General features: G+C 39.9%; 1 protein-coding gene across 1 annotated transcript in view; it reads right to left on the bottom strand.

The window, feature by feature from the left end:
• LOC141801570 (uncharacterized) overlaps positions 1 to 25,746 on the bottom strand; it is a 34,088-nt gene that overhangs the window by 3,968 nt on the left and 4,374 nt on the right. Inside the window, exons 3-19 of the mRNA XM_074684655.1 lie at positions 21,803 to 25,376; positions 21,387 to 21,539; positions 19,274 to 19,312; positions 18,385 to 18,503; positions 17,181 to 17,337; positions 15,042 to 15,181; positions 13,506 to 13,632; positions 12,017 to 12,052; positions 11,220 to 11,380; positions 10,633 to 10,756; positions 8,652 to 8,797; positions 7,153 to 7,279; positions 6,315 to 6,344; positions 6,071 to 6,183; positions 5,512 to 5,644; positions 2,928 to 3,067; positions 1,589 to 1,712 (exon numbers count right to left, since the gene is read on the bottom strand). Coding sequence (XP_074540756.1) covers positions 1,589 to 1,712; positions 2,928 to 3,067; positions 5,512 to 5,644; positions 6,071 to 6,183; positions 6,315 to 6,344; positions 7,153 to 7,279; positions 8,652 to 8,797; positions 10,633 to 10,756; positions 11,220 to 11,380; positions 12,017 to 12,052; positions 13,506 to 13,632; positions 15,042 to 15,181; positions 17,181 to 17,337; positions 18,385 to 18,503; positions 19,274 to 19,312; positions 21,387 to 21,539; positions 21,803 to 25,376 — 5,443 coding nt within the window. The remainder of the gene's footprint in view (positions 1 to 1,588; positions 1,713 to 2,927; positions 3,068 to 5,511; positions 5,645 to 6,070; positions 6,184 to 6,314; positions 6,345 to 7,152; positions 7,280 to 8,651; positions 8,798 to 10,632; positions 10,757 to 11,219; positions 11,381 to 12,016; positions 12,053 to 13,505; positions 13,633 to 15,041; positions 15,182 to 17,180; positions 17,338 to 18,384; positions 18,504 to 19,273; positions 19,313 to 21,386; positions 21,540 to 21,802; positions 25,377 to 25,746) is intronic.

The following is a 25,746-nucleotide window of genomic DNA, read 5'->3' as shown; positions in this document are numbered from 1 at the left end:
ACCTTAAAACCATGTTGAATTTTTCAGTTGTACTGTGTTGTATCATTTCCTATCATCGTGTATTAAACTGTATCCTGTTGAGTTGTATTGTTCATGTTTTGTTGTAACCTATTTCTTATAGTGTGTTCATGCAGTTTTGTCTTGTGCTGTATACAGTTGTATCATGTTGTATTACAAAGGACACACCTGTGTTGTTAAATCATGTTGTTTAGTATCGAACCTTATCCTACTGTGTTGTTACTGTCTTATTGTCTCGCCATTCCGCACAGTTCATACCCAGTTATATTATATCATATTGTATCGTACTCGTTGTATTGTGATGTGTGATACTTGTATCCTATTTTTTGTTAGTGTCACATCTCATTGGATCGTATCACACTGTTCATTACACTGCTTTCCCTGTTCAGGGTTGTGGGTGGCTGGAGCCTATCCCATCTGTCTTAGGGCAAGATGTGTTCACCCTGGACTGATCACCAGTCAACCACAGAAAGACCCACCTTACCTAAACTGGGATTCAAACTCCTTGCTGTGAGGCAGCAGCACTAACCAGTGCGCCTTGGTTTGTCTCGTCTATTACCAAATCATACAGTATATTTGTGAGATATCTTATCATATTTTATTGTCATGTCATGTCATATCTTACATCATACTGTATGGCTCATGTCAGGTCATGTGTAATCATTTGGGGGGTGTCATTCTTGCTTGTGTTGTATGTTGTTTTGGACAAAAGCGTCTGCTAAATAAAAGAATTTTAGAATCGTCATCTCATATAATACATTTCATTTTGTGTTGTGTCATTTTGTATTTTTTTGATGAGGTGTATCTTACTATTGTCATGTTGGGTCCTATGGTTTCATTTGGTATGTTTTGTGATGTGTGTCAAATCTCATCATATCACATTGTATTGCTCATGTTGTATTCAGTCATTTATTACCTCCACCTAGGAGGTTATGTTTTTGGGAGGGTTCCTCTGTTCCGTCTGTTTGTCTGTGAACAACATAACTCAAAAAGTAACGAATGGATCTTAATGAAATGTTCAGGGAATGTTCAATATGGAATAAGGAAGGAGTAATAAAATTTTGGAGGTGATCCGGATCACTGTCTGATACCAGGACTTTTTTAAAGGATTCTTTATCATTGTGAGATAGGGACATTTTCACCATATGTGTATATAACGCCACGATAAATGGTTGAACTGCTTTGCAAAACAATACAAGACAAGGTCACTTTAATTTCTGACAGATGTAGAAGTACAATCCTGATCCTAGCAATATTCTGGATACTAAGATCTGGAATATGAAATATGTAGTGGGTCGTCATACCTTTCAACACTGTCAGGTAACAAATTATCATACAATCCTGCAACCAACACCAAATTGTAGCAGACAGTCTGCTGAAAGGGTGTATACCATTAATCACAATATGATAATGCTTTTTTTAATTTTATTATATAATATTGTTTATATCGTTTTTTATCATGTTGTATTGTTCGTGATGTGTAATATCTTATCTTGTATCATGTCTCTTATCATGTCATAACTCAACGTATCATCATTTCTGTTACGTCCTGTTGGCCTGTGTGTCATACCTGTAAAAGAGGACGGAGAGAGCCAATCTTCCGCCAGTTGCAGAACTGCCGCAAATCAGGGATCTCGCCAGGTTTCAGTAAAATCTGGGCACCACGATAGTTAATTTCCTCGTATAACACCCACCTGGAGATATACAAAAAAGATTAAAATTATGAGTATCAGTCCTAAGATAGGTATCATGCTTAAAGAAGCCATTCTCATAGGAAGATTATTGGATAGTATGACTACACAAAAAGTGTTCGACACAATTTGTTTCTTTCATCTATTTTTTCTCCTGCAGGTGAGGATACCTTTGTCTCCATACTTCATTTTGGCAAGTTGAAAAAGTCGTGGCAAAAGGCGGTTCATGCAAACCTTGGATTCAATTTTCCAAACACATTTATATTAAGAGGGGGCTGCCTAACTTGTGATGCTGGAAGGAATATTGTTTGCATCTGGCTCTGGTTGCATTTTGGAGTCTTCTCCTCTCTGCAAGGTGCCAGGTTTAATCTTTTGGAAATGTGCTGAGCCTCCACTCGTCCAATTTCGCTGTGACGCTGAACGTTGTTTTTAGCTCGATAGATGGGCTCTCTGGCGGGTCGCCCGTCTCTCCTGCTGCAGGAATGTGCCACTCCACAGACAGCTCTGGTTCACTGTGAGTCCTTTATTTCCTCAGCATGGGCTCACACCTGCTGTCTGAATCTCACACATCAGCAGCAGGTTTCCATCATCCCTAACTCTGTCAGTACGCTGTCATACATTATGTGCAAACTTCACACCCGGTATTTAAATCTGAGAAACACCATGTCTGAGCTTACTGGCCAAAACTGCTGGCTTCATAGACTCCAACAAAAAAATAACAATATAAACGTCTTCACTATTTCACCTCACTATTTAAACTTGATAAAATCTTTTCCGAGAGATTTGAAAGAACACAAAGAAAAATCCTGAGACACAAAATATCCACTTTGCTTCTTTTGTTATCTCTGAATCCTTTATCTCCACATTGAAATGCTTTGCTTTGTCTGAATAGATTTATCTCTTTTCAGTTATTTATTGCCACAGTGCTTGAAAACTACCTGGGGCGTCACATTCTGAGTGTTGACAAATGTTAAATTAAAAAGAAGACGACAAATGAAAGGATATAGACACAAAACTGCAGAGACACAACAGGGGCTTGATAAAGAGAATGGATGTGTGACTGATAAAGGATGTTTTCTGTTTGTTTCTTTTTCCTCGGCACAAACACACTGGTTGTTACACATGAACCTGCCAAACTCACACCCAGGAGAGAACTTGGAAAGCAGCTTTACATCAGAGCGAGTAACCACACAGCAGCAGCAGCAGCTAGACACTCACATGCCTCCTTCCACCAGCACTGACTGGACTCTGCTGCAGCCTCCAGCCAGCTGAAGGTTGACTGATCCATCTGTGAGCACCACCCTCTTCCCCTTCAGACCACAGCGCTCAAAAACAGTGATGGAGGGCAGCGAGAATTCCTGTCGAACAAAAGAAAAAGAGAGGTAAAATTTGGAAGAGGAAGGGGAGGAGAGCGACAGGTCCTGCTGGTTGACTTCAAAGTTACTCTAATGTTTTCCAGGAAATTGAGCTCATGCTAAAATGTATGAGAAACACTCTGAATCCACCTAAAAGTTACTCAGTTAAGCCATTCAAAGTTCCTGTTTCCTTTAACCTGAGCTGATTTTGGCGTCACTTTTCTCATCTTTTTCTGTATGCGGTGAGGTCCAGACGAATGTGTCACTTACAATGAATATTTGTGATTGAAAATGTTAAGAAAGGCAGTTTGCAAAGCATGCTATTCCAGTACCTACCCCCTCACAGTGGTTTCATTATCAAAAACACAACAAACAAACAAAAAAAAAATCCTGCTTTTAATTGTGTGGTGTGTTAATGTTGGTCGGAACTGGGATTCAGTATAACTTCTGTCCAGTTCACAAGTACTCAAAACGTCTTCACAGGAGCTTAAAATAATATCCACCTTGTTGAAAAGAAATTAAACTATACTGTCATCTAGCTGTTAAAAGCTTTTTAAAATAAGAACCTGTAGTTTAAATAGCTACATGTTAGATGTTTCTGGTTTGTTGAATAATTGGCAGTTTATTAATCTGCTGGTACACCTTTAGGAAGTGAAAACAGAGCTAATGGCTTTAAAGGTAAATTTCAAAGTCATGACTCTCAATAAAATTGGTTGTTGTTGAGAGTCACAATACTCGCCACCTTTGAAATATTTATCCATATTGTGTTTTTTTAATTGGTTCCACGGCTCGTGAAGGAAATGTTTGGTTTTCAAGAGCATAACACACCATTCTCATGTTGCTAGTTTTGTCTGTTTGGCTTATTTAGACAGCATATGTTGTTTAATATAAGTCTTTTTTGCAAACAACTGCTGTACCCTTTCCCCTTTTTGCTGTCGGCTTACTGCTCAACCGTTTGTTAGAGCACTTTTTGAATATCCCATCGAAAATATGCTGAACCAAGTAGGGATGTCCCGATATTACATTTTCACTTCCGATACGATACCGATACTGCAGCATTGAGTATTGGCCGATACCGATATTAATCCAATACGATATCAGCATTAAACATGCATACTTTTATTACTTCTATTGTCGTATGTCTGTCATGTTAGAAAAGGCTTGATTAAGTGATATTATTCAAACAAAGAACAGTAGTCAGCAACAGTAGGTATGAGGAAAAACTGACCCATTTATTATTAACCAATGGGTAACAGAAATTTTAACATTAAACATAAGAATATACTAGGAATTGAATAAAATAAAGAATAAATTAGAAGACCCAGAAAATAACCTGAATAAATCAAATAAAAAAAGCAGGAGCAGGGTCTGGAATGGACTGCTGATATCGGAGATTTTAGATGCATTCCGATACGATACCGATATTTGTTTTTTTGCTGATATAGGACCAATATGCGATATCAATATCGGACTGGGACACCTTTAGAACCAAGTAAAACTTGACTGAGCAGCGTCTACAGCTTGAAATCATTTATCAGAAATTTGTGGTTTCTGATCTTAGTGCTCTAACAACACAAATACCAAGATAAACGTTTTCTTGGAGGGACAGTTAGAGGGTAAAAAATAAAATAGGCTTAACATCCCTTGCATTTAAAAAGTTAAAGTTAAAGGGTTATGACTTTTCAAAGTCAACCTAAACAGAGAAAATATACCGGAAAACCTAAAAATTTAGCTAACAGACTCAAAAAAAAGTTTGGTATTATCAAGGTGGTGCCAGTTTAACCTTTGCAAAACATGTGACAATGCTAATTAAACATAACCAGAGATCTTCTCTTTTACATCCCAAAACATGTTTACATTTCTATTTGAGCACGTTGAGGCTAGCAGTTTGAGCTGCTATTAGCAAAACACAGCTGACCCAAACCAAGCTATCCACCATGTTACATTTAGGGTCATGTTAAGTGTAATCATAGAAATACTATACTAATAAAATAAACTTAATACTGACACTGGAAAGCTCATTCAGTGACAGGTTTCTTCAATCTTCCAGTAGTTACTGCAAGTCTTTTCTTCCAGCCGTGATCAGACTTTTTAACAAGACTTTATAAGAACCAGTAACTCTTTAGTCCTTTCAGTGTTGGAATTCTGTATCTTAGGAATGTGCAATATTTTTTCTGTAGTTTATAATAGCCTGTGGAACATACCAAAAGTATTATCTTAGCTAATCTTATGTATCACAAGGTTCTACCCAGTAGATAAAATGCACCAAATACAGAATATTCTATACGTGGTACCGCTACAACATTTAAAACCACAAAGGAGTCTGACTTTGAAATATTTGCTGGGTGTATTGTCCAAATCGAACAACAAAAGATGAATGTTTTTCTTAAGGCAGACCGAAGTGGGTGATAAAGAATGTGTCGCAGAAAAAAAAAAAACAAACTTACAAAGCCGACAGTCTGTAGGGACAGGATTGATGAGCTTGTATTAAAACAGCCCATCGCTCTCAGGTCGGGGTAGCTCCCCACTTCCAACACATACATCCTGTCAGTGAAGTCCTGGCCTTCAAATGCCAGCCAGCTGAAAAACATTTGCATAAACACACAAACAGAGATGAACAAGCACATTAACACACAAGAGAAGAGCAGAAAATGGGATTTATGTTCTGTGCTAATGAGGAATATAATCACAATTCTAACTATTTGCATAATGTAAGTGTCTAGTTTTCTTGTAGACATTTAATTACAGGCTATGGCACACAGGGGATTACAACATGAAGATGATATTTTATTAGTCAGTCGCAGCCTGGAGCGGACACAGGAAGAATAAAAACATCTTTGTAATATGAGCCCTGTGCAGCTTAAATAGCATCACCTTTAGGGAAATCTAAATGCTCCTGTTTCCCAAATCAGCTTCTGCAGAACTGTGTTTGAAATAACTATGACTCAACGTACAACATGATGACAACAGATTGTTATTTTGTCCACAGTGTGCAGTATTACTCACCTTCCAGCCAAGACTTTGCATGATGCCACAGAGAAGCCGTCCAGCAGCGAGGTCACACTGTCCTCCAGAGTGAGGACAGTTCCTTGAAAACCAGGATCAGAGAAAAGCTGCACCTGGGGCACAAACGACAACGAAATATAGACTGAGTCATCCACTGTGTGGACCCGAAACACACACCACCAAGTGAGAAAGATACTGTTTCAGCTAGAAAATATCTTTCTTTGATGCTTTATTAGGTGCCTACCTTAAACTTGGCTGCACTCTCGAAATCATCCTGTACAAAGAAAAAAAAAAGCCTCATGAGACTCATGTCAAGGCAATAACACACAAAAGAAATGAGGAGGGAGTGATGTTTCCTTTGTGATATGTTGACTCCCCAGCAGTGGTAATGTGCATTAAAACATGGCACAAATCTTTATGTCTTTGACCAAACCAAACTTCAACAGCTTTGTCCACAGGGGGCGCCACAACAGACACAATGTGACAATTCCTCACTGGAGCTTAGATAAATGAGGCTAAATTATCGTCTTTTCTCATAGATAGATATTATTCTCCTCCTTTCTGCTTTCTCACATCAGATGTAAAACACTTGGACAAAGTCTCGAGTGTCACTGCACAAGAGTTTGCATGAATTCTTTGACGATCTGTCATCATCTGGTATGAAATTGAAGTGGCATGATGATGACTCACTGCTGTAACCTCATTTTACTTTCAATCGCATGACAAACATTTTCCTCTCTTACGCTGCCACCCTCACGCTCTGAAGAGATAATCTTGTTTAGTTTTGTGGGAAATTCCTACTTTCATTCCTAAATTCTGGTTTGGTCACAGACACGTGAGTGTTGTGGCTGGTCACATGTACCAAAAACTTGTAGTTTGCCAAACTTAGACGACTAGGGGAAGTGAGAATACCGCAGGCTCTTTCCTGTTTCTAACTGTGAAATGATAAATCTAAGTATGCTAGAATTATATAACATAGAGTTACCCAGGACAGCTAAAGGCAGAATGTCACGCTATGGTGCAGTCTATAAGAAAAGGCAAGTTTTTCATTCCTGTATTACTCTATTTGAGTCACATCTTACCAGAACAACAGGCATTGCTGAGGCCACTCTGGGCTGCATCGCCCCCCAGTCCTCCGGGCTTCCATACAGACCTTTTTCCAGGATGTAAGGCTCACCACAAAAGCCTGGCTCCTCAAACACAACCCACCTGAGAGAGCAAACACAAGGAGGGGGAGCACATTCAGAATTATTATCCTTTGATTTTGCTCTGACATTTCAGAACTGTGTATTTCTCCTTCTTCTTAGAAGAAACCAGTCTTTCATACACCCACATCTGCAAACGAAATTAGCCACAAAAATTCACTTTTACACAGCTTAAGTGTTGTTTATCTACAATGCATGTCAACAGTGCTTGGTGAGAGTCCAAGTTGATAATATCCTCCTACATCTCAGCAGTTATGCACTGCATGTCCTGTCTTGATAAATGTGACATGTTTTGAGAAGCTGTTTGAGTGTCTTGATGTGGAAAGCTCCAGTAATTCTGCTCCAGGCCTCACACAAACACAGACTGTGTTTGCACTTCAGGCTCTGGTGTGCTACACAACAAACACCCCCCTCTCTGTGATGCTAAAACAACACACAGCGCTCATCCCAGGCTTAAAGGGACAGGCAGCGAAACATGGGAGAGGCTCAGCTAATGACAGGCTAGCTGGCACAGCAAGAATAACTTTGGGTTGTTATGAGAGTCCTGCTTGCTGGAGGAGGACGAAATGTTCTGCTGCATATAATTCATTATTTTGTCTGTCCGTCCCTCGAGACAGAAACAATCAGCTTATTATTTTCTTGCTGTGATCAGAATAACAATTCTTATTTATATGATGTGTCTTTGATTTGTGCTCCTGCGTTTATGATCACATTAAAGCAATCAGAAATGGAAACAAATAGGGGACATAAATAGTGCTTGGGTCTTCCACTTCTCCTGCAGTGTGCCTCATTATAGATGAGAATAAATCACAGAGAGGGGAAAAAATATCTGACTAGACACGACATCCCTTGCAGCAGCATAGCTCAGACTTCTGGGACCTCCTTCACATGCTGCACTCTTCAAGTATTTCTTCCCGCTGCAGCAGAGTGTGAAGCGACACGCTTTAAAACAAACCAACATGACAGGAAGTGAGGTGTGGCAGACAAAACATTAGTGAAACAGGTGAGTTGTCTCAACGTGTTGGTCTAGGTGTGGCCGCTCTACCACTGCACACCTGACTCCCACAGGACGCCACCAACTGCTTCAGGGAACTTTAGCACAAAGTAATTATCAGTTGGAAGCTGAAGAATGCTTTTTGAACACGCACTGTGATGTGACTCGGACAAGCAGGGATCAAGCGTGCTTTGTAAGGAGCAAACTTTTCAGTCTTGCAGTGGGAAGACAGCAGAGGAATTCCCATAAACAGAAACAGCATTTTATATAAGCTGGAGGAGGAAAAATCCTCCCCCTATGTAGTCTTTTTATTTTCAGAACAGCTCTGACAGCAGAGAGGGTTAGGCGAGGATAAAATGTTTTTTTTTTTTTTTCCACTTACACTCCGCTGATCACATCAATAGATTGCGTCTTCAAGCCGTAGCCAGTGTTCTCCATGGTGATGACAGGCACTGAGAGATCAATGTTGACTCCTCGATCCCCAAAATTTTTGTCGCTGAACATTTTGAGGTGCGGAGACATGAAATCCTGGGAAGGTAATAAAAAATTCTGTAAAATTTTACATAAAGTATATAAAAAAATATAAAATACTAAGAAAATAGCAACACAACAAAAACTTTGAGAAATGCACAGACACTGCATGCATACACACTGGGATCTACTGTTCAAAAAGATTCCCGCATAAACTTTAAATGAATGCATTTTATCAATATGAGTTTCTGAAGGGATTCTATTCATTCCTCATCTGTATTATTTGCTATAATATGAGACTGACACATTCTTAAATACATTTTATCTTTCCTCCCTTTTCTTTTTATTATTTTCTCGCTTGATGCTCTGAAGTCTGCAGCATCCATTTTGAAAAACTCAAAAAGCATATGTTAAGCAAATGCAAAAATCACTTTATTAAGTCTTTTAGTGAAATTTGTGGGTCTTTGGCTTTCCTCCCAGCCCACAAAATGGGATATTTAATGACAAAACCTATACTTACTAGTGCTTGTGTTGCAGGATGTAAAATCCTGACTTAAAACAAGCTGTTTGGATTTTGGGGATTTGCCGATGTCAGCGATTCCCTTTTTTGACCAATCAGGAGCAAGTCTGACCTGATTGGTCTGTCTCTGTGTTAGTTTCAGGATGCTAACTTTAGCTGCAGTTAGCCTGTTGTTTTAGCCTGTAATGTTATGGTGAACTAGCTTCGCTGCTTTCTAAACATTGTGCACTCGGAGCTGGGGGCGCTGCTCTCAGTGACGTGGAAGAGCGGGCGGTATCAGCGGTGGCTCATTTACATATGAAGGCCGCGCCCACTAAATCAGACCGTTCTGAACAGAGGGGCTATGAGAGCCTGGAAACAATGCTGCTGTGCTTGATTTATTGGCTTTTTGGACCAAAACATGTTACTACCATTTCATGAAGACATCAGTGATCCATATTAAACTGCAGAAAAGGAGCAGAATATGGGACCTTTAACATATAAAAGGTGAAAATGATAAGGTAGGCTTGTTGAGGAATAAAGGGTAGTAAGAAATAAGCATTCCAGATGCCAATGATTTCATGTTTATTTGTTTTGCCATAGCTTCATTAAACATGCTATGATAAAGATTTGTTTTGATTGGACTGCAGCGCAACCTTTCGGCCCAGAGACTGACGCACACTGTTGTCAAGGCGTGACTTCTAACAAGGCATGTGTTTGTTTTGCAAATGAATGGAGATCATATTGACACAAATTTTATTTGTTCAAGACAACGTTTTACCAGATACAAAGTGACGAGGTAAGTTATTCATCACCAGTTACATAGTGCTACAGTTTGAAACGTGACAACAAACAAATTTTGTCAGTTAGTAGCTGGCTATATTTAGCGCTACTGGCAGCCCATGGCTCTAGGACATGTTGGTAATGTGTAATGTTAGTGAATCCTGGTTATGTCCTGCCCGTGCTCATCTACCAAGCACAGCTAGCATAGCCTCACTCTTCATTTTTTTGATGGACTCTCAAGTTTGAACAGACCACTGCAGAATAACTGCTGCATGTGGGTTGGAATGAACATTATCACAAACATTCTAGCCCATGTTTTAGCCTTTTGCTTGTGTTTTAGCCTTTGGCCCATGTTATAGCCTTTAGCCTATGTGCCTTTAGATTGTGATCTATCACTCTCCTGTTTATCTTTCTTCTGCGAGCTAAACTGGCTTATACAGGCTTCTGCTTTTGTTCATTCAGACTAACTTTCATGTTGACAGACTCATGTTACTTGAGGAAATTTTGACAGTAAACCATGTTGTTTTGACCACTTTTGATGCATTGTTGACTAACTTCAGTAGAACAGTACAGAACAGTGTACAGTCAGTTATCCAACTATCATACTCACAGATAGTATTGGTCTCAGTGACATGAGCTGCTCAGGTCCTCCCCAGTCTCTGCAGTCCAGGTATTCTCCCTCCTCCAGGATGAACTGCTGACCCTCAAACCCAGGATGGCTGTAACCAACCCAGCTGGAAGGGAGAGATTTATGACAACAGTAGCGTCAGCTCGTTGCTTACTACACTTCAGCGAAGCAACAAGCTGTCATTGAATATCACAGACCTGGAATAATGTCCCAAATTATCAACCCAACTTTATCAAACTCATTTTTTTTGTCACATTTTTCTTAATTTTTTTTAAACTTGCACCAAAGCTTTTATATTTGATTTTAATTAATTATTCTAAGATAGTGTAAATGTGACTTTAGTTGCGCCTTATCATTCCATTAAAAATTCCTCACAGGTACAAGAAACTGCCTCAGTGTATGAAATGTACTGTTCAACATTAAACAGCCATGCCTCAGCTAATCTAAAAATCAACACCTGTGAGAAAAGTAAGTCCTTGATAAACTTTCTTCTCCAGCTCACTTCACCACCAAAATTCACCTGTGAAAGCACAAAAGGTAAACTGTAAAACAGAGGAACAAAGACTCACAATCCTCCAATGATCCTGAAAGAGCCAACAGACTTCATTTTCTTTGGGTCGGAGTTTATTCCTTCTGTTGCATTGTCTTCTCCGCTCTCGCAAAAGCTGAAAACTTCATTGTCGATCTCCCAGCAAGAGCCCTCAAAGCCGGGCTTCTCATACACCACAGCCTGTAAAGACAGAGAGGATGAATCTTACATAAAAGATGACTCACGATAAAGCTGTTTTGTAGATGAACTCCTAAAACGTTTGATCCTGAAGTCCTGACTGCATTTAAACAGTCAATTATTTGTGAACCATTCTGGCCTCACTTTTATTATTCTCAAAAAATAATTTTCAAAGAAATAAAATCTGAAGATGAAATAATATTAAGTTCTTTTTAGTTTTTTTAAATGAAAACTTTTCTGATTAAGAGAAAGAAAAGTACGCAGCCTTCAAAATGAACATTTTTCACAGCATGTTCTGAATCAGTAACTGTTTTATGACAATACAAATGAGCCTAAAAACACACTGTGATTCATCCTGAGGTTTAAAAGGAGCTGCTGACCAAACACTCTGTGGTTTCACAGGAAAATTCCTCCACATGCATCTAAAATAAATAAAATGGGCCTAAAATACTGTAAGATAAACACAACACTTTGCAGAAAATTGAGCCAAAGAATGTAACGGAAACTGCCTGGAGGAGTTTTATATGTTTGCCCTCCATTCACTCAACAGGAGGACTGTAATCTACAGATTTGAAATAGCTTTGTTTACATTCACTTTGAGCAATCACACTAAAGAAATAAATATAAAAAAGAACTTACCTTGACTTCACTGGGGTTTTCCACTTTAAAACCGCCCTGAAACAGACACACAATCATCAGCATCAAATGTCTAATTCAAAACACGCACAGGAAACAGCACAGTCAGCGCTTATATAATTAGTTCAGTCTCCTTTAATAAGGCACTGAAAACCATGACATGGTGAAAAAAGTACACAATAGCCTGATCCTCTGTCATTGTGAGAAGTTAATTAATGCTAATTCACATTTTGCTTGCTTTCACAAAGACCCTGACAAATTCATGTACACATAAAGAGAACTATATGAGAAAGTCACAGCAGGTAAAGATTTATGAAAAGAACCATGTAAATGTATCTGATTTCAAACCCTAAGCGCTAAGTGAACAAACATAACTGAGATTATTAGTGTTTCTCTGCAGATGTTGTGTGACAGCACTGGGGTGGTTGAATATCTAGCTTCATTCATCTAGGTTAGCATGTGGCTAAAAACACCAGCATCCTTGTACATGTAAGCACATTCCCATTCAGTCTGGAGCACAATAAGTAATTTTTGGCATCAACTGATTATTTCAACCATCAGCTTAATTAAATTTTTGGATTAAAAGTGGAAAAACTCCATTATAACTGTACATACTCATTAGCAGACATGAAAATACAGATAGGATTTTGAAGACACTAATTTTAGCATGCGAACATGCTTGATGGTATTTGGTTGATGTTGGCACACTAATATGCCAACATCAGCTAATCTGAAATAAATACAAGGTGCCTGCTCTGTAAAAAGAAAGGATAATTGCTTAGTAAGGAAACCTCTCATTAATATACAGCCTGAGAAATCACTCTCAACATCCGTGGAGGCTCAATAGTTTGCTCTGGCATCTTTGAACCACTCTCCTCAATGCTAGCTTTCACTCCACTCCTGCCCACACAAAAACAGGAATGAAAAAATAAAAAATACAGAAGCCTTTGAATTTTTGTTAGAAAGAGGGACAGGAAAGTCAGAGTTAGGATGAGAAACCTACTGCGGCTCATTCCTGACAGATTTGGCTGAACATAAAGCAAAAGGGATCATGGCACCAGATCAAAAATTCATTATGACAGGTCTAGTGTGGAAAGACGGCTTGTAATTCTTTTGAAGGAAAACACGAGTGTGCATACCTTTTAGTATGCATATCTGCTGAACAGCTGTCAGCGCTCTTCAAAGCATCGGTAAAATTTGATATTCAAAAGGATGAGGCAACATGAATGTCTGCATTCATCACAATTCATCTGATTTAATATAATTCAATAAAGAGCAAAACTGTCAGTCACATGGTTGCACAACAGGAAATGTCATGCTTTCACCCAAGTCATACGAATTTGTCCTGTAGGATTTATTATGATGAGTTTCCAGGCAATCCATCCAACAGTTAACGACATCTATTAGTCCAGAACACGGTGGGAGAGGACAAACAATCCCAAAGCATCATGATGCTAGCAACTAATCACATTCAGACAATATCCTCACTCACCATTTTCAGTGGTCGAAGTGATCCGACAAATGGTGACTGGAAGCCCCAGGTCTCAGGGAAAGGATACACTCCTGTCTCCAGCACGGTGACCATGCCCTGAAAGCCCGGGTCACTAAACACCAGCCACCTACAGGAGAGAGGAGCACCCACACTGCATGATGATGAAGCATTAAGCACAGAGTCCCTCAGCATCATGCCTACCTGTGCCTCAGGGCCACATTAGCGTAGCTGTTAGACATGACCTTGTGTGGCTTAATATAAACAAAACTAAGACACAGCTTTAAAAAATTGAACTCACTGACACCAGCTCACATAGAAATCAACAGCTATTATGTATTCGCCCAGAGTGTTTTCTTTTACTGGGTCAGAGCCGAGTTTATTGTAGTATTTTTTATCATCCTCAGACATGAGTCATACAGCTGCAGCTGATAACAAAAGCTGGATTAAAATATCTTTATGAGCAACCTCTGCTGGTTTTCTGTCTCTTTAACTCTGACATTTGGTGCATTTATATGCCACCATACAATGCCTAAAAAGATGTGGGTCTACCAGAAAAAGGACCCATTTCATTTAATCATGTAATCACTGCGGTGGAACTGAGTCCAAGATTATGGCAGCCTTTAGGCACTGAAAGACATGAACTTAGAGGCAAAAAATGGTCATTTTCTCAGAAAACTCAACCAAGCTAGCAGCCTGTTTTTGCTGAAGCTGCATTGAATGAGCATTTTTTCCACTTGTCTCTGGGTAAAATTTGTAGGAGTAGATACTGGAGCAGAATATCCTTCATCTGACAGTAGTTAGCTCTGTTGAAAATATTCTGAAACGATGAAAAAGAAATCCCCCAAAATGTAAGATTTTCCACCAAACGTGCCAGAGTAAACCTACAGAAATCATTGTGGGAAAACCGTCTGCTGTGGGCAGGGCACACACTGCACTGCATGCCTACACCTCTCACGTGGAAAAAAAAAACTTCTCCTCAATGCCAAATTCCCTCCACACCTTTGTCTGATTCTTGCTCTCTGTCTAGTCTCCACCTCTCCACTCCGTATTCCAACATGCAACAGCAGGATAGACATTCCTGAGTAGACGAAGCAGTGAGAGTTAAACCAAAGACAAAGACTGAAGATGGTAGCAGTGATTACAGTCGCTCGACTATTTGTCAAAGTCTTTCACTGAGAACATCTCATTAAAAAAGCAGCTTCATGCTGAGCACAGCAGGTTGGATTTCAATAGTCTACTCTTCTTCTTCTTCAGTGAAAGATTAACAATAAAAATCAATGTTTCAAACCTTGATTGTCTCATTTTCTTCAATTGAAGTTGTTTTGTGAGACAGCGTTAACTCTTTTTCTTTCCTTTAGCACCTAAATCTATTCAAAATAAAATCCACTCACTGGATAACAACCACTCCACCAGCCCGATCAATCACAATAACTGAGTCATGTGTCTCGCTAATGATTTGATTTCAGCAGTTAAACGCCCTCAGGCTTGCTTTACCAGCTTTCAATCACAAAGATCCGCACAGACAGCCGTACTTACACCCCAGAGTGCACTTGGATAGAAGCAGTGCTCAACGGGATGCCAAATGAGCCCGTCTCAATGGTGTCATCGTTGTAAGGTGTTACTCTGCCACGGCCCTCTGGTTCAGTAAACAGATCGATATGAGGAAGGCTGTAATCCTGTAGAGAAGGGGGACCAACCACAGCAATTATCAGCAGCAGCTCATACTGGGCCTTTAAAACATCTTGAAAAGACTAGAATCATTATCCCAAATGTTTACACGGTGTTTAACCGGCAGAAATCAGTCAATTTATTCAAGGTAACGGTGTGTTTCATTTGGTTAACAAGAAGAAAACAGATACATTACAAAGTGTAGACGGAGGTTTGCAGACGGTTTCATTTGCTTTTATTGCTCAGTTAAGAAGAGGCACCATTAGCTGATGTCTGCTGCCTGTTTAAGGCCATCGCTGACATTTTAAAGCTCAAACTATTATAAGACCCAAGATGGATATGAGACAATAAGAAAGATAAGGAAATATAAAAATTGATTTGGCATTCAAAAGGCAAAAAGTCTTGTGTCAATTTAGAAAACAAGAGGCGCCGGTGAGCTCATTGTGGGAGAGCATGTACTGAGGCCGTAGTCCTTGTTGCACTGGTCATAGGATCAATGTGTTGGCATAACATCTCCTACGTTTCCAACACATCATGACAACATGGCGCTATTTTGACAAACTTAACGCTATTACATTGTCTTTCTTTTGGGGGAGTTCATCAGCAAGACTGAATCCTATGTAACTTACTTTTTACAGCAAAACTGAGACTTACCCCTAACAGAGGATTTTTTTCCCTCAGATATCATGATGTAGTTGGGGCAAACTTATGACCCGTGTCTTGTAATTAAATAACAAATGAGTTAATTTTCTTTAGGTTTATACTGCCATTAGAAGTAAGATTACTAATGCCTCACTGAAACTTACGTTTTACAGCGAAGCGAAGACTCACAAAAAACAAATGAATGGGCACTTTCACAGAAGATGTGATGAATCAAGTAATACGACTTATTTGAGGAGTATTTTTTTCTTTGCTTTTCATTTGTTTTATTTATTATTTTTTTTATTTTCATGTCTTTTTCATTTTCATTTAATCTGTTACCATCAGGCAGGCGGTACAGGTCAATCACTACAAGGACAAACCGGTTCAGAGACAGTTTCTACCCAACAGCAGTAAGGGTCTTGAACAAAGGCTAAAACCATTGTCGTCAAATAATTACAATATAACACCTCCATATCAATGATGCATCTGAACATGGCAGCTTTTTTTGCACTTTTAACTGTTTTGCACTAGCTGAAGGGCTTTTGCAATTTTGTTGCACTTGTTGCAATGACAAATAAAGTTCTATCCTATTCTATCCTATTCTATTCTATTCTGTTCTATTATGGCTGCAACCAATGATTATTTTTTTGTCAATTAATCTATTGATTATTTATCATTCATAAATTAATCGCAATTCTTTGGTGTACTATTTTGGATCCCTGTTTTAGATCTCTTGCTGAAGCATGCAGACCTGGTAGCATGGTTGTTGAAGGCAACAAATTGGCTAATTCACTAACATTATAGTTGTTGTTGTTCATGGTTATTATTAATATCATTATTATTAATATTATCATTTATTTTCTTTATTTTTTTTTCTCCTTATAATTAGTGTTGTTCTGACTGTCTCACAGTTGTAATTTTTTTTCCTCTCTCTCCTCTTCTTAATTATTATTATTATTATCCATGTCACAGTAACAATGCAACTTTTATTACCATTCAATTAATATCAAATTTTCCTCTATAATAACAAATATCATCAATCACATTTTTAGCACACACAACCACAAACTTTTGTTGTTCACACCTGGTATGTCACCGTATTGTCTAATTGCACAATAAAGAATAAATAAATAAATAAATAAAAAAAAGGCAACAAATTGGCAAATTGAAGACAACTCTCAACATCTCCTACAACTTCATGAACCCTTAAAGCCTTTCATAAGGCAACTTCTAACAAACAGAAATATAACTGGGTATCATCACAAACAAGCTACATTTCAAAGGATTAGGGGACCTACATACCAATTCTGAAATGTTAAAGGTACAATGAAAGTGTTGAGATGAGTATTTACTTGGAGCCCTTACCCAGACGGCTAGTCTAATCGATCCAATTATCATCGGAGGGCCATTCTGTGGTTCAGTCCCTGGTCCAGGCTCTGCCCACACATTTGTCAATTCAATGCCTCCCTCCTCCACGGCGATGCAGCGCCCTTGAAAATCAGGCTTCTCGTACAGTACCCAACTGTGGAGAAAAAAAATCCAGATTTTATATGGCTGCATTATATGCTATGAGAGAAACACACATGTTGTTCCTAGCAGCAAAATCTTTCAACCAGCAAACTAAAAGCCGGCTCATTAAACTGTTTGTTTGATTTTTGCAAAGGAATGTGTCCGATTATAATTTCACGTCTTACAGGGTTAACCTCATCAGACTTCAGGAAGTTAAAGCCTTGCCAAGATAGAATCTACCACATAATCAGCCAAAACCTCGAAGTGTGGCGTTACTCTGGGTCATGTACTGACTCAACCAACGAGATACAACATGTTCACTTGTGAGCTTCAAGGATGCTAGTTAGAGGTTTGGTTACTTTTGAGGAAAAACAAAGGCTACCTGTGTTCCTTTATTATTAGTCTCTGTGTTAAAGCTAAGCTAGTGCTGGTTGTTGCAGTATATTTAACAGGGAAAAATGACAGTTGTTTTTTTTCTATTTTTAAGTAATTAAAGTAATGATGACATAATGAGCAGTTTTTAGTCATATGTATCTATTTGCTAAAGTTTGTGTAACTGCCCCTTTTTTAAAAAAGCAACAACAGGATCTTGGTTGGATGTAAGAGATTTTAAGGAAAGCTACATAGTAAATTTGCTTTATACCATCTCACCAGTGGTTAAATACTATTCAACTAATCCAAAGCTGGGGTCAAAACACCCAGATCTCAAGAGACCATTTGTAAGATATTTTGCTATTCTTTTATGGAGAAAGGGAATCATTAAACTAGGTTTCTTTCCCTGATATGATGTGGGAGGAGCACTGAAATTATAAAACCTCTCTTTACTGGCAAAAAAAATGACCAAGGGACCCTTTACACGGAAAAGAGCGAGAGTAAAAAATAAAATCATCAAGTATGGAACTCTCAGCGCTGAATTCTCGTTTAATTACTCTTGTGACATCTACAGACCTTAACAAGCAACACCAAAGGTCCCCAAATTACTTGACACTAATTAGATCTAAAATTCAGTTCACATTTTCTCTCTATGGTCTGAAAGTTCCCGGTGAATAAGGTTACTTACCATCCTCTAACAACCTTTGCAGATATGAGAGGTGAGAGCTTCAGAGACGTGGCATCTGTAACATCTCTGTAAATCTCAAATGCCTGGCCGCTGAACTGAGCTTTCTCGAACAACACCATCTGCAGAGATTGAGAAGGGGCAGGGTGAAAAAAAAAAGAAATAATTAATTGCAAGTGTATTGCATGCCTACTCCTTCACATTAAATCATGATTCACTGAGTGCTGAGGGAAACCAAATGGAAAGGCACTTTACTTTCACAGCTCTTATTATTTCAAAGAAATCATGTTTGTGTTAATCAGCAGCTAAGAGCATGTACACAGTCACAGTTTCTTGAACTAGCAGAGCTTCCTGTTAATGCATTTTCTGCCACCAAATGTGACATAAAAACTGCATCTGTTTGCTTAAAGGTCAGCAAAAGGATTGAAGTTTTGGAATAATGAGCGACTGCTCTGCAGTCACTGCCCTTAGCTTTATTCTCTATTCAAAAAGCTCTCATCAAATCTGCCCTTTTCATGCACTGCTTTGTGTGCCTCTGCTTGTGTATGTTAATGCCAGTCACGGCAGTGGGTCCCCAGCACAGCTAGCTGAGGGTAGACAAAGCACTGAAAAATGTTCAGCAGCTGGGGAATATCATTTGTTCACGTAACAACTTCTATAATACTTCAACAGTAATGAGGGCCCACAAGTTTTCTCTGCATTGGCAGCACTGGATTCCATGATTGTAATCACATCCAGCTGAACATTTGTGTTTTACTGTTTTTTAATACTTTGTTTACCCCCAAGAACACCATATGAGAAGCAGATGTTTTCATAGAACAGTGAGTGTCTGTCCGGATTCCTTACTCCATCTTGTTTTTATTTCATGTGGGCAAAGATGTAACCACTGTACCTTTCCAGGGCGCTTGTGAAATCCCCTGACTGTTCTTATCTGAAATACAAAAAGACAGAATTATAATAGGGAAATAACTTCAGAGCAGAGCAAAACAAATCAACACATTGCCATAGAAACTAATTTGCATGTTTTGATGCAGCAGCTCTGACCTGAATATCGTGACCTTGAAGTTCACAGCCATCAAGTCCATCAACCAAACTGGTTGATGGGGACATGAAGACAACAATGCTTTGAATTTGTTTTTATGTAACACACTGACAGGTTAAAAAAAGGCAGATCAAAGTGTTTGTTATTACATATCACATACAGCACACACCTTCTGAGAGTGGAAGATGAAAATGCTTGCAGAGGTGACAGAAATAATGTTAAATTTAATGAAGCTGGTAAAGGATTCGACCTCTAATGAAAAATCAAGGAAAAAGCAATTAGCAAAAATTTTAATGCCCTGATTCACAAAAAGCCAGATTAAGGCCCTGTTTGCACAACAGTGTTTCACTCCAAAACACGCACACTGCAAAAAACTGAAATCTTATCAAGTGTTTTTGTCTTATTTACAGTAAAAATTGTCTTATTGCACTTGATGTGAGCCACATTAAACTTATCAGTCTAGAAAAATGTCTTGTTTCAAGTTATTTTAAGACCAGAATGAGGTCTGACTGGCTTGTAACAAGTTCAAAAAATCTGCCAATGGAACAAGAGAAATTTACTAGAAAATTGAAACTAGATTGACATCTTCCTTTAAGTAATTTTATTCTTGTTCCATTGGCAGATTTTTTGAACCTGTAACAAGCAAGTCTGACCTCATTTTTGTCCTTAAATTACTTGAAACAAGACATTTTAGTGATCTAGTCAGGGGAAAGTGGCTCATATTAAGTCTAAAAAAGACATTTTCTACTAAAAATAAGACAAAAACACTTGATAAGATTTCTGTTTTTAGCAGTGCAGAGAAACATATCTGCGTTTACACAGAAACGCCAAGGGACTGAAAACGTTGTAGTAAGCATGCCAGGCCTGTAGTTGGCGCTATAACTGTCTTGTCCAGAAGCGGCTTTTGGTAGATCTCCATCGAAGTAAAGTTTGGCTGATCAACTGGCATATTGGGGAATGTTACGTGAAGACGTGGTGCAACAGATGCACATTATGTCGAAAGAGAATCAGCAGATTCAGCTGCACAGCTGAAAAATCCGCTCTAGAGGCTGTTTTCAAAGTTTGTGAAATACTTTTGCATTTCATCCTAAAACAACGGATTTAACAATACCCCCATTCGGCACTGTTAGGTTTGCCTCCAGACGGATTTAACCGCTCACGAGCAATTGGCAAACATAAACAAAAACTGTACCAAGAGCCAAGTGGAAAATCAATAAAGTCAAGCTTGTGGCCTTATTCATCATATTCTTTTCCTCGTTTTGTAGCTGAATGACAAAAAACATGCCAGGACAGCCGCCTGGCGACATTATTCCCCCTCCGTCCACATTTGTTTATGTTTTGAAGTCACGTTTGATCACGCAACTGTTAAGAGTGTGGTCGCCTCGGGTCTGGGATGTCATCCAGACAACTGAGTTTGCTGAATAGCTAGTTAATGTGATAAGTTAATATACGCTTAATATTTTTTACTTTTTAATTTAAATCTGTTTTTTCAAAACATCATTTTCTGATCAAAAAGCAAAAATCCCATAAGACTGTCAAATTTCTCCTTTTTGTCTCTGTCAAATCAAGCAATTAATTATTTTTTACAAACAACTCAAATTAAAAGGCTAGTATGAAAATGTAACATTTTTTGAGTAGTCATTGTTGCAGCTCTAGAATTGCAACGTCGTTTTTCACCAGGGAGAATTGAATCAAACGATCAAGCAAGACAAAAGCTCCTCTGTTCTGCAGAAGACTTCTTCTGGTGATACTTGATACCAGGGTGCGAACTAGGGTAAGACGAAAAGTGGCAGACTTTCTGCAAGAGGGAGTGCAGTGCTGCGGAAATGAAAGACATCAATAGTTTCCTGCTCAACTGACTGTGCAGGAAATATTCTCAGTTTGAATAATGTGTGTGACATGTTGAGTTTTAAATAGTGATTCTAAAGTAATTTGTAAAGCATTATGTAGTTTGTACACTTACATTATTATTATAGACTCCCTGAGGCTGAGGGGAGTGGGTGGGTGAAGGAATCCCAGGAAAGCGTGGAGGCACAGCATCAGGAAGCACTGGAGCTGGTTTTATAGCCACATCTGCTTCAACTGCAGGGACTGGTGTTGTCATTTTTCCAGAAGCCTGATACACACACCAAAAAAACTTCAGGCAAGTAAAAAGTGTCACAGTGGCATTTCTCATTATTTGGGGTCTTGATAAAGCAGAGATCTTGTTTTTGTGAGTATTTCCTGCCAGATTATGAAACCACTGACAGTTCATTTTATTGGTTACTAGCCTCTCGCTTCCCACTTCCTTTTTACTTGCAAGAGACAGCTTGCCTGTGAGTAAAACTTGTTCACATTCATATCATTTTTAGATTGTGGAGAAAACACATAAAAACTAACCTCAGTTCTGGCTTGCTCTGGTCCTTGTTTGCTCTGCACAGGTTTTGTTTCTCGAGGGAGGTACTTCTCTAAATAGTCCGGCAGCTTGATGTCGTTAAAGGAGGGAAATGGAGGGGCTGAGTCACAGACCACAGCCTCCCCAGCCTGGGCTTCCTCTTTGTTGCTCTGTTTGTCCAGTAAGTCTTTGAGTGGGGCTGGAGCTGTCGGGCTTGCTGGGGGTGCCTGGGATGAAAGTGGAGGGCTAGGCAGGGGGGATTCGCAGGGTGAAACTTCCCCAGAGTTGGTGTCTTCTCCTTGGGGTTGAAGTGTGGTCCTCTTTCCTCTGAGAATAGAGGTAGTCAGGCTGCTCAGAACACAGCTCCCCTCCAAGCGAGACTTCCACTTGATCTGGTCGTCTTTTTCTTCCTTGACATCCTCATCCTCAGTCACAGGAGTCTTCTCCTTGAGACGCGAATGAGAGTCCAGGCTGCTAAGCAGCAGGCACCTGTCAGCCAAACTTGCCCTGGCTGGCTTCAGGTTGGATTTTTCCTCTGAGTTCTGCAGTTTAGCTAAAGTGCTTGGGCCTGTTTCTACAGAGAACTGCTTCTTTTTTCTTAAGCCAAATTTAAACTCTTCAGGGTCAAAGGTCTTCTCAAAGCGGTCCTCCTTGATAGCAGGCATTGCGAACGGTGGCTGAGGTGGTCTGAAGGGATTGTGTTTACGTGGTGGAAGGGAGAACGGGGCGCAGAGTTTCTTGATTCTCTCAACAAAGTCATCATCATCCAGGTCATCTGGGGTGTCCAGAAGGTTGCTCTCACTCCCAGCAGAGGTCAGTTTAGGCATCGAGACTTTGAGTTTCCGCTTTGGCAGGTCCACATCCAGCCAGCTGGATGGGGCGTCATGTTGTGAGCTTTTTGCCGAATCATCTTTGCTTAGTCCCCGAGGCAAGTGGAGCTTTTTCATGAGTGGGCGCTGAGTTGTGTCTTGGGAAGGCTTCTTTACCTCCTGGGAAGTTGTTGTTTTTGGGGTTTGACTGGGCTTGATGTCGACAGGTACCTTTATAACAGTGCTGGATTGCGCATATGGGTTGATTGGGAAGATTTCCCCATTAGCGACAGGAGAAAGCTCGTTCTTTTGTGTCTGGATTGTCTCTTCAGCTGCCACTCCTTCCATGTCAACCTTCGAGTTTGAAGCAGGGCTATTCAAGGACATCTGTGCCTTTTTTTCTGTGTCCTTTAGTGGCCTCAAATCGTTTGTGCTTTCAGCGTTTTTTGATTTCTCATGCAATTTAGGACTTGCAGAAAGTTTCCCAGTATCTCTAGAGATATTAACTTCTGAGGGCACTACTTTGGCAGCCCTATCCTGCCCTCCTCTCTCACTATCTACTGATTCAGGGGCAGAAACAAGCGTAGGATTTTTGAGTGTTGTTTCCATCTCTACCATATTGTCAGCCTGTGCAGTAATCAGAGCTGGAGTGTCATTACTGGCTTTTACAGTCATTTCCTTGACTGCTGTAGCTGCTCCAGTAATAGGCTTTTGGCTGGAGAGGTTAGCATCATTAGCTCCATGTGCACATGAGTCATCCAGTGAGTTTTCAGATTTTTCCACGGATACAGATTTAGGCTTTGGATCAGCTGCGGTCAACACTGACTCTGTTTTTGTTCCAGGGCTTTCTGCTGAGTTCTTTTGCACACGTGTTGTCCTCTCTCCTTTTTGCGTCTCTTTTTCACTCTTGATCTCCCTCTCAGCCTCATTAGCGTGAGTGATGGTGCCAGCCTCAGCTTTTTGAGGATGTGTTGTCTTCTCCTGCCTCTCATGTTGTGTTTGAACAGGAGCGTTTGATGTTGTCTTTTCTGTGCACTCTATGGCCGGTTCCTTTTGGTTGGTTTCTGGTTTTGTTGTACTTCTGGTGAGCTGTGCGTCATCTTTTCTTACAACATTTTTTCCTTCATCTTTCTTACTAACAGCCTCCTTTGTCTCTTGGAAACCTTGCCCACCCTGTGAGACCTCTGACTCCTGGATACTTTTATCTGAGCCAGATTTTTCTTTGTCTTTCTCTTCCGTCTGATGAGTAGTATCTTTTTCTACCTTCTCTGATTTAATCATGTCTTTCCTCTCATCCTGTTTTGAAACTTTGCTCTCGACCTTTTCCAATTTGTCTGTGCCTCCACTCTTAGCCTGTTTTGTTATTTCTCTTTCTTCTTCCTCCGGTTTGCCCATGTCTTTAGTCTCAGCCTGCTTGATTATCGCTGTGCTCTTGCTTTTAGATTGAACTTGCTGCGCAGCCTCTTCTTTACTGGACTCCATTACTTTTTCTTTATTCTTTGGTTCAGACTGCAATGACCAATCTTTGTCTGATTTTGTATTGTTTGCAGATGACTCTTGCTCCTTCACAGAAGTTTTTTGAGTAGGTTTTGGAGCAGCAGGTGAAGAGGAGGGACCTTCAGATGCCTTTTCCTCCTCCTGAGAGAACAATCGCCCTCCCTTTTCCTCCTCGACAGAATCCTTGTCAATAGTTGTCTTTGTTGCACTGCTACATGCAGCAGTATCGGGTTCATCTTTGCTGACAGGTGATTTAGCCCCCTCCTTTTCAAGTAGCTTGTCCTTTTTCTCCTCTTTATAAGAAACATCCATCTCTTTCTTCGGCTTGTCCAGCTCCTTCAAATTATCCTTAGAGGTTTTCTGCTTGGTGTCAGACAAAGACTGTTTGTCTGGTGTCTGGTCTTTGTCTTTTCCTGTGGGTTGCTGAGATGCAGAGCCAGTTTGTTTACCATCTACCTGTTCTGGTTTTAAAGCGGAGGATTCTGACTTGGTTGTAAATTGATCAGGTTTGTTTTCACCGTCTGGGCTCATGGGACTGGTCGGCTCCTTACTTTTCCTTCTCTTAGAGCGGGAGCCTGTTCTGTTTGGGCCTTTGGACTTTGGACTGAGACTAACAGTCAGTTCTTTTGAGTCTTCAAGCCCTTTATCAGGGGAAGTTGTTTCAACACTGTTAGGTTTGTCTCTCTGATCTGATGCGTTTGATTCCTCTGTGTCCTTTCTTTTGGAGTCTGTTGCTTGTTCCTTAGCAGGGGAAATCTTTACCTCAAAATCAGCTTTATCTTGTCCATCCTTTATCTTGGGTTTAGCTGTTATCTCAGTTTTTGCCTCTGTCTGCTTGTGCTCTTTAGTATCCTGTTTACCCTGACTGTCCAGTTCTTGTGACTTTTTCAATGTTGCAGACGAGGTGGATTTTTGAGGCATTCTTGTCATAGCTGGCTTTTGTGGCACTGCTGGCTTTTCCCCCACTTTGGATGCCTCGGCGAGGTTTTTCATTCGCTCCTTGATCGTCATTGGCTTCTCCCTGGCAGGTGACGTAGAGCCGGACCTGCTTGTACCATAACGCTCAGCTGATCTTGACCTCTGGTCTGATGATGAAAAGTTCACTTTTAGCTCCCCTACAGCTCTCCTGACGGGAGAAACGTCGGCACTCCTCGGTTCTTTGAAGGCCAACTTGCTGACCCCACCTGCAGGACGCTCAAAGACGCTGATTTTATCAGCAAGCCGGCCAATGATAGGCTTAGGCTCCTCATCAATTTTCTTAAGATTGGGTTGTCTGTGTAAAAAAAAGGAAAGAAAACTTTAACATTTTGTACAAATCAACAATGGAAAATGTATGCATGAAATAAACTTGCTTGACTGCCTCTGTGACAATCATTTTGTCAGCTACATACCAATTACAGTTCAGTGTCTGCGTGTTTTGTTAAGTCAATCGGACCTATTTTTATCTGAGCTGAACTTTGACATGCCAATCCTTGCACAGTTTTGCACTTTGTGTTATGACTCACAATAGAGCAGTGAGGGCACATCCCCTGTTTTGATAGCAACAGCATACGCATATGCAAAGTTGGTCAAAAGCTTGGCAGGTAGATTACTTTAGGTGCACTTGTTATAAAACTAAACTCTTATTTCTGACAAACTTCATT

The sequence above is a fragment of the Halichoeres trimaculatus genome, unplaced genomic scaffold (genome assembly GCF_033239565.1).
Source record: "Halichoeres trimaculatus isolate MK-OKI-2021-1 unplaced genomic scaffold, fHalTri1.1 fHalTri1_scaffold_13, whole genome shotgun sequence".
NCBI lineage: Eukaryota > Metazoa > Chordata > Actinopteri > Labriformes > Labridae > Halichoeres > Halichoeres trimaculatus.
This window is presented reverse-complemented; position numbering and strand designations above follow the sequence as displayed.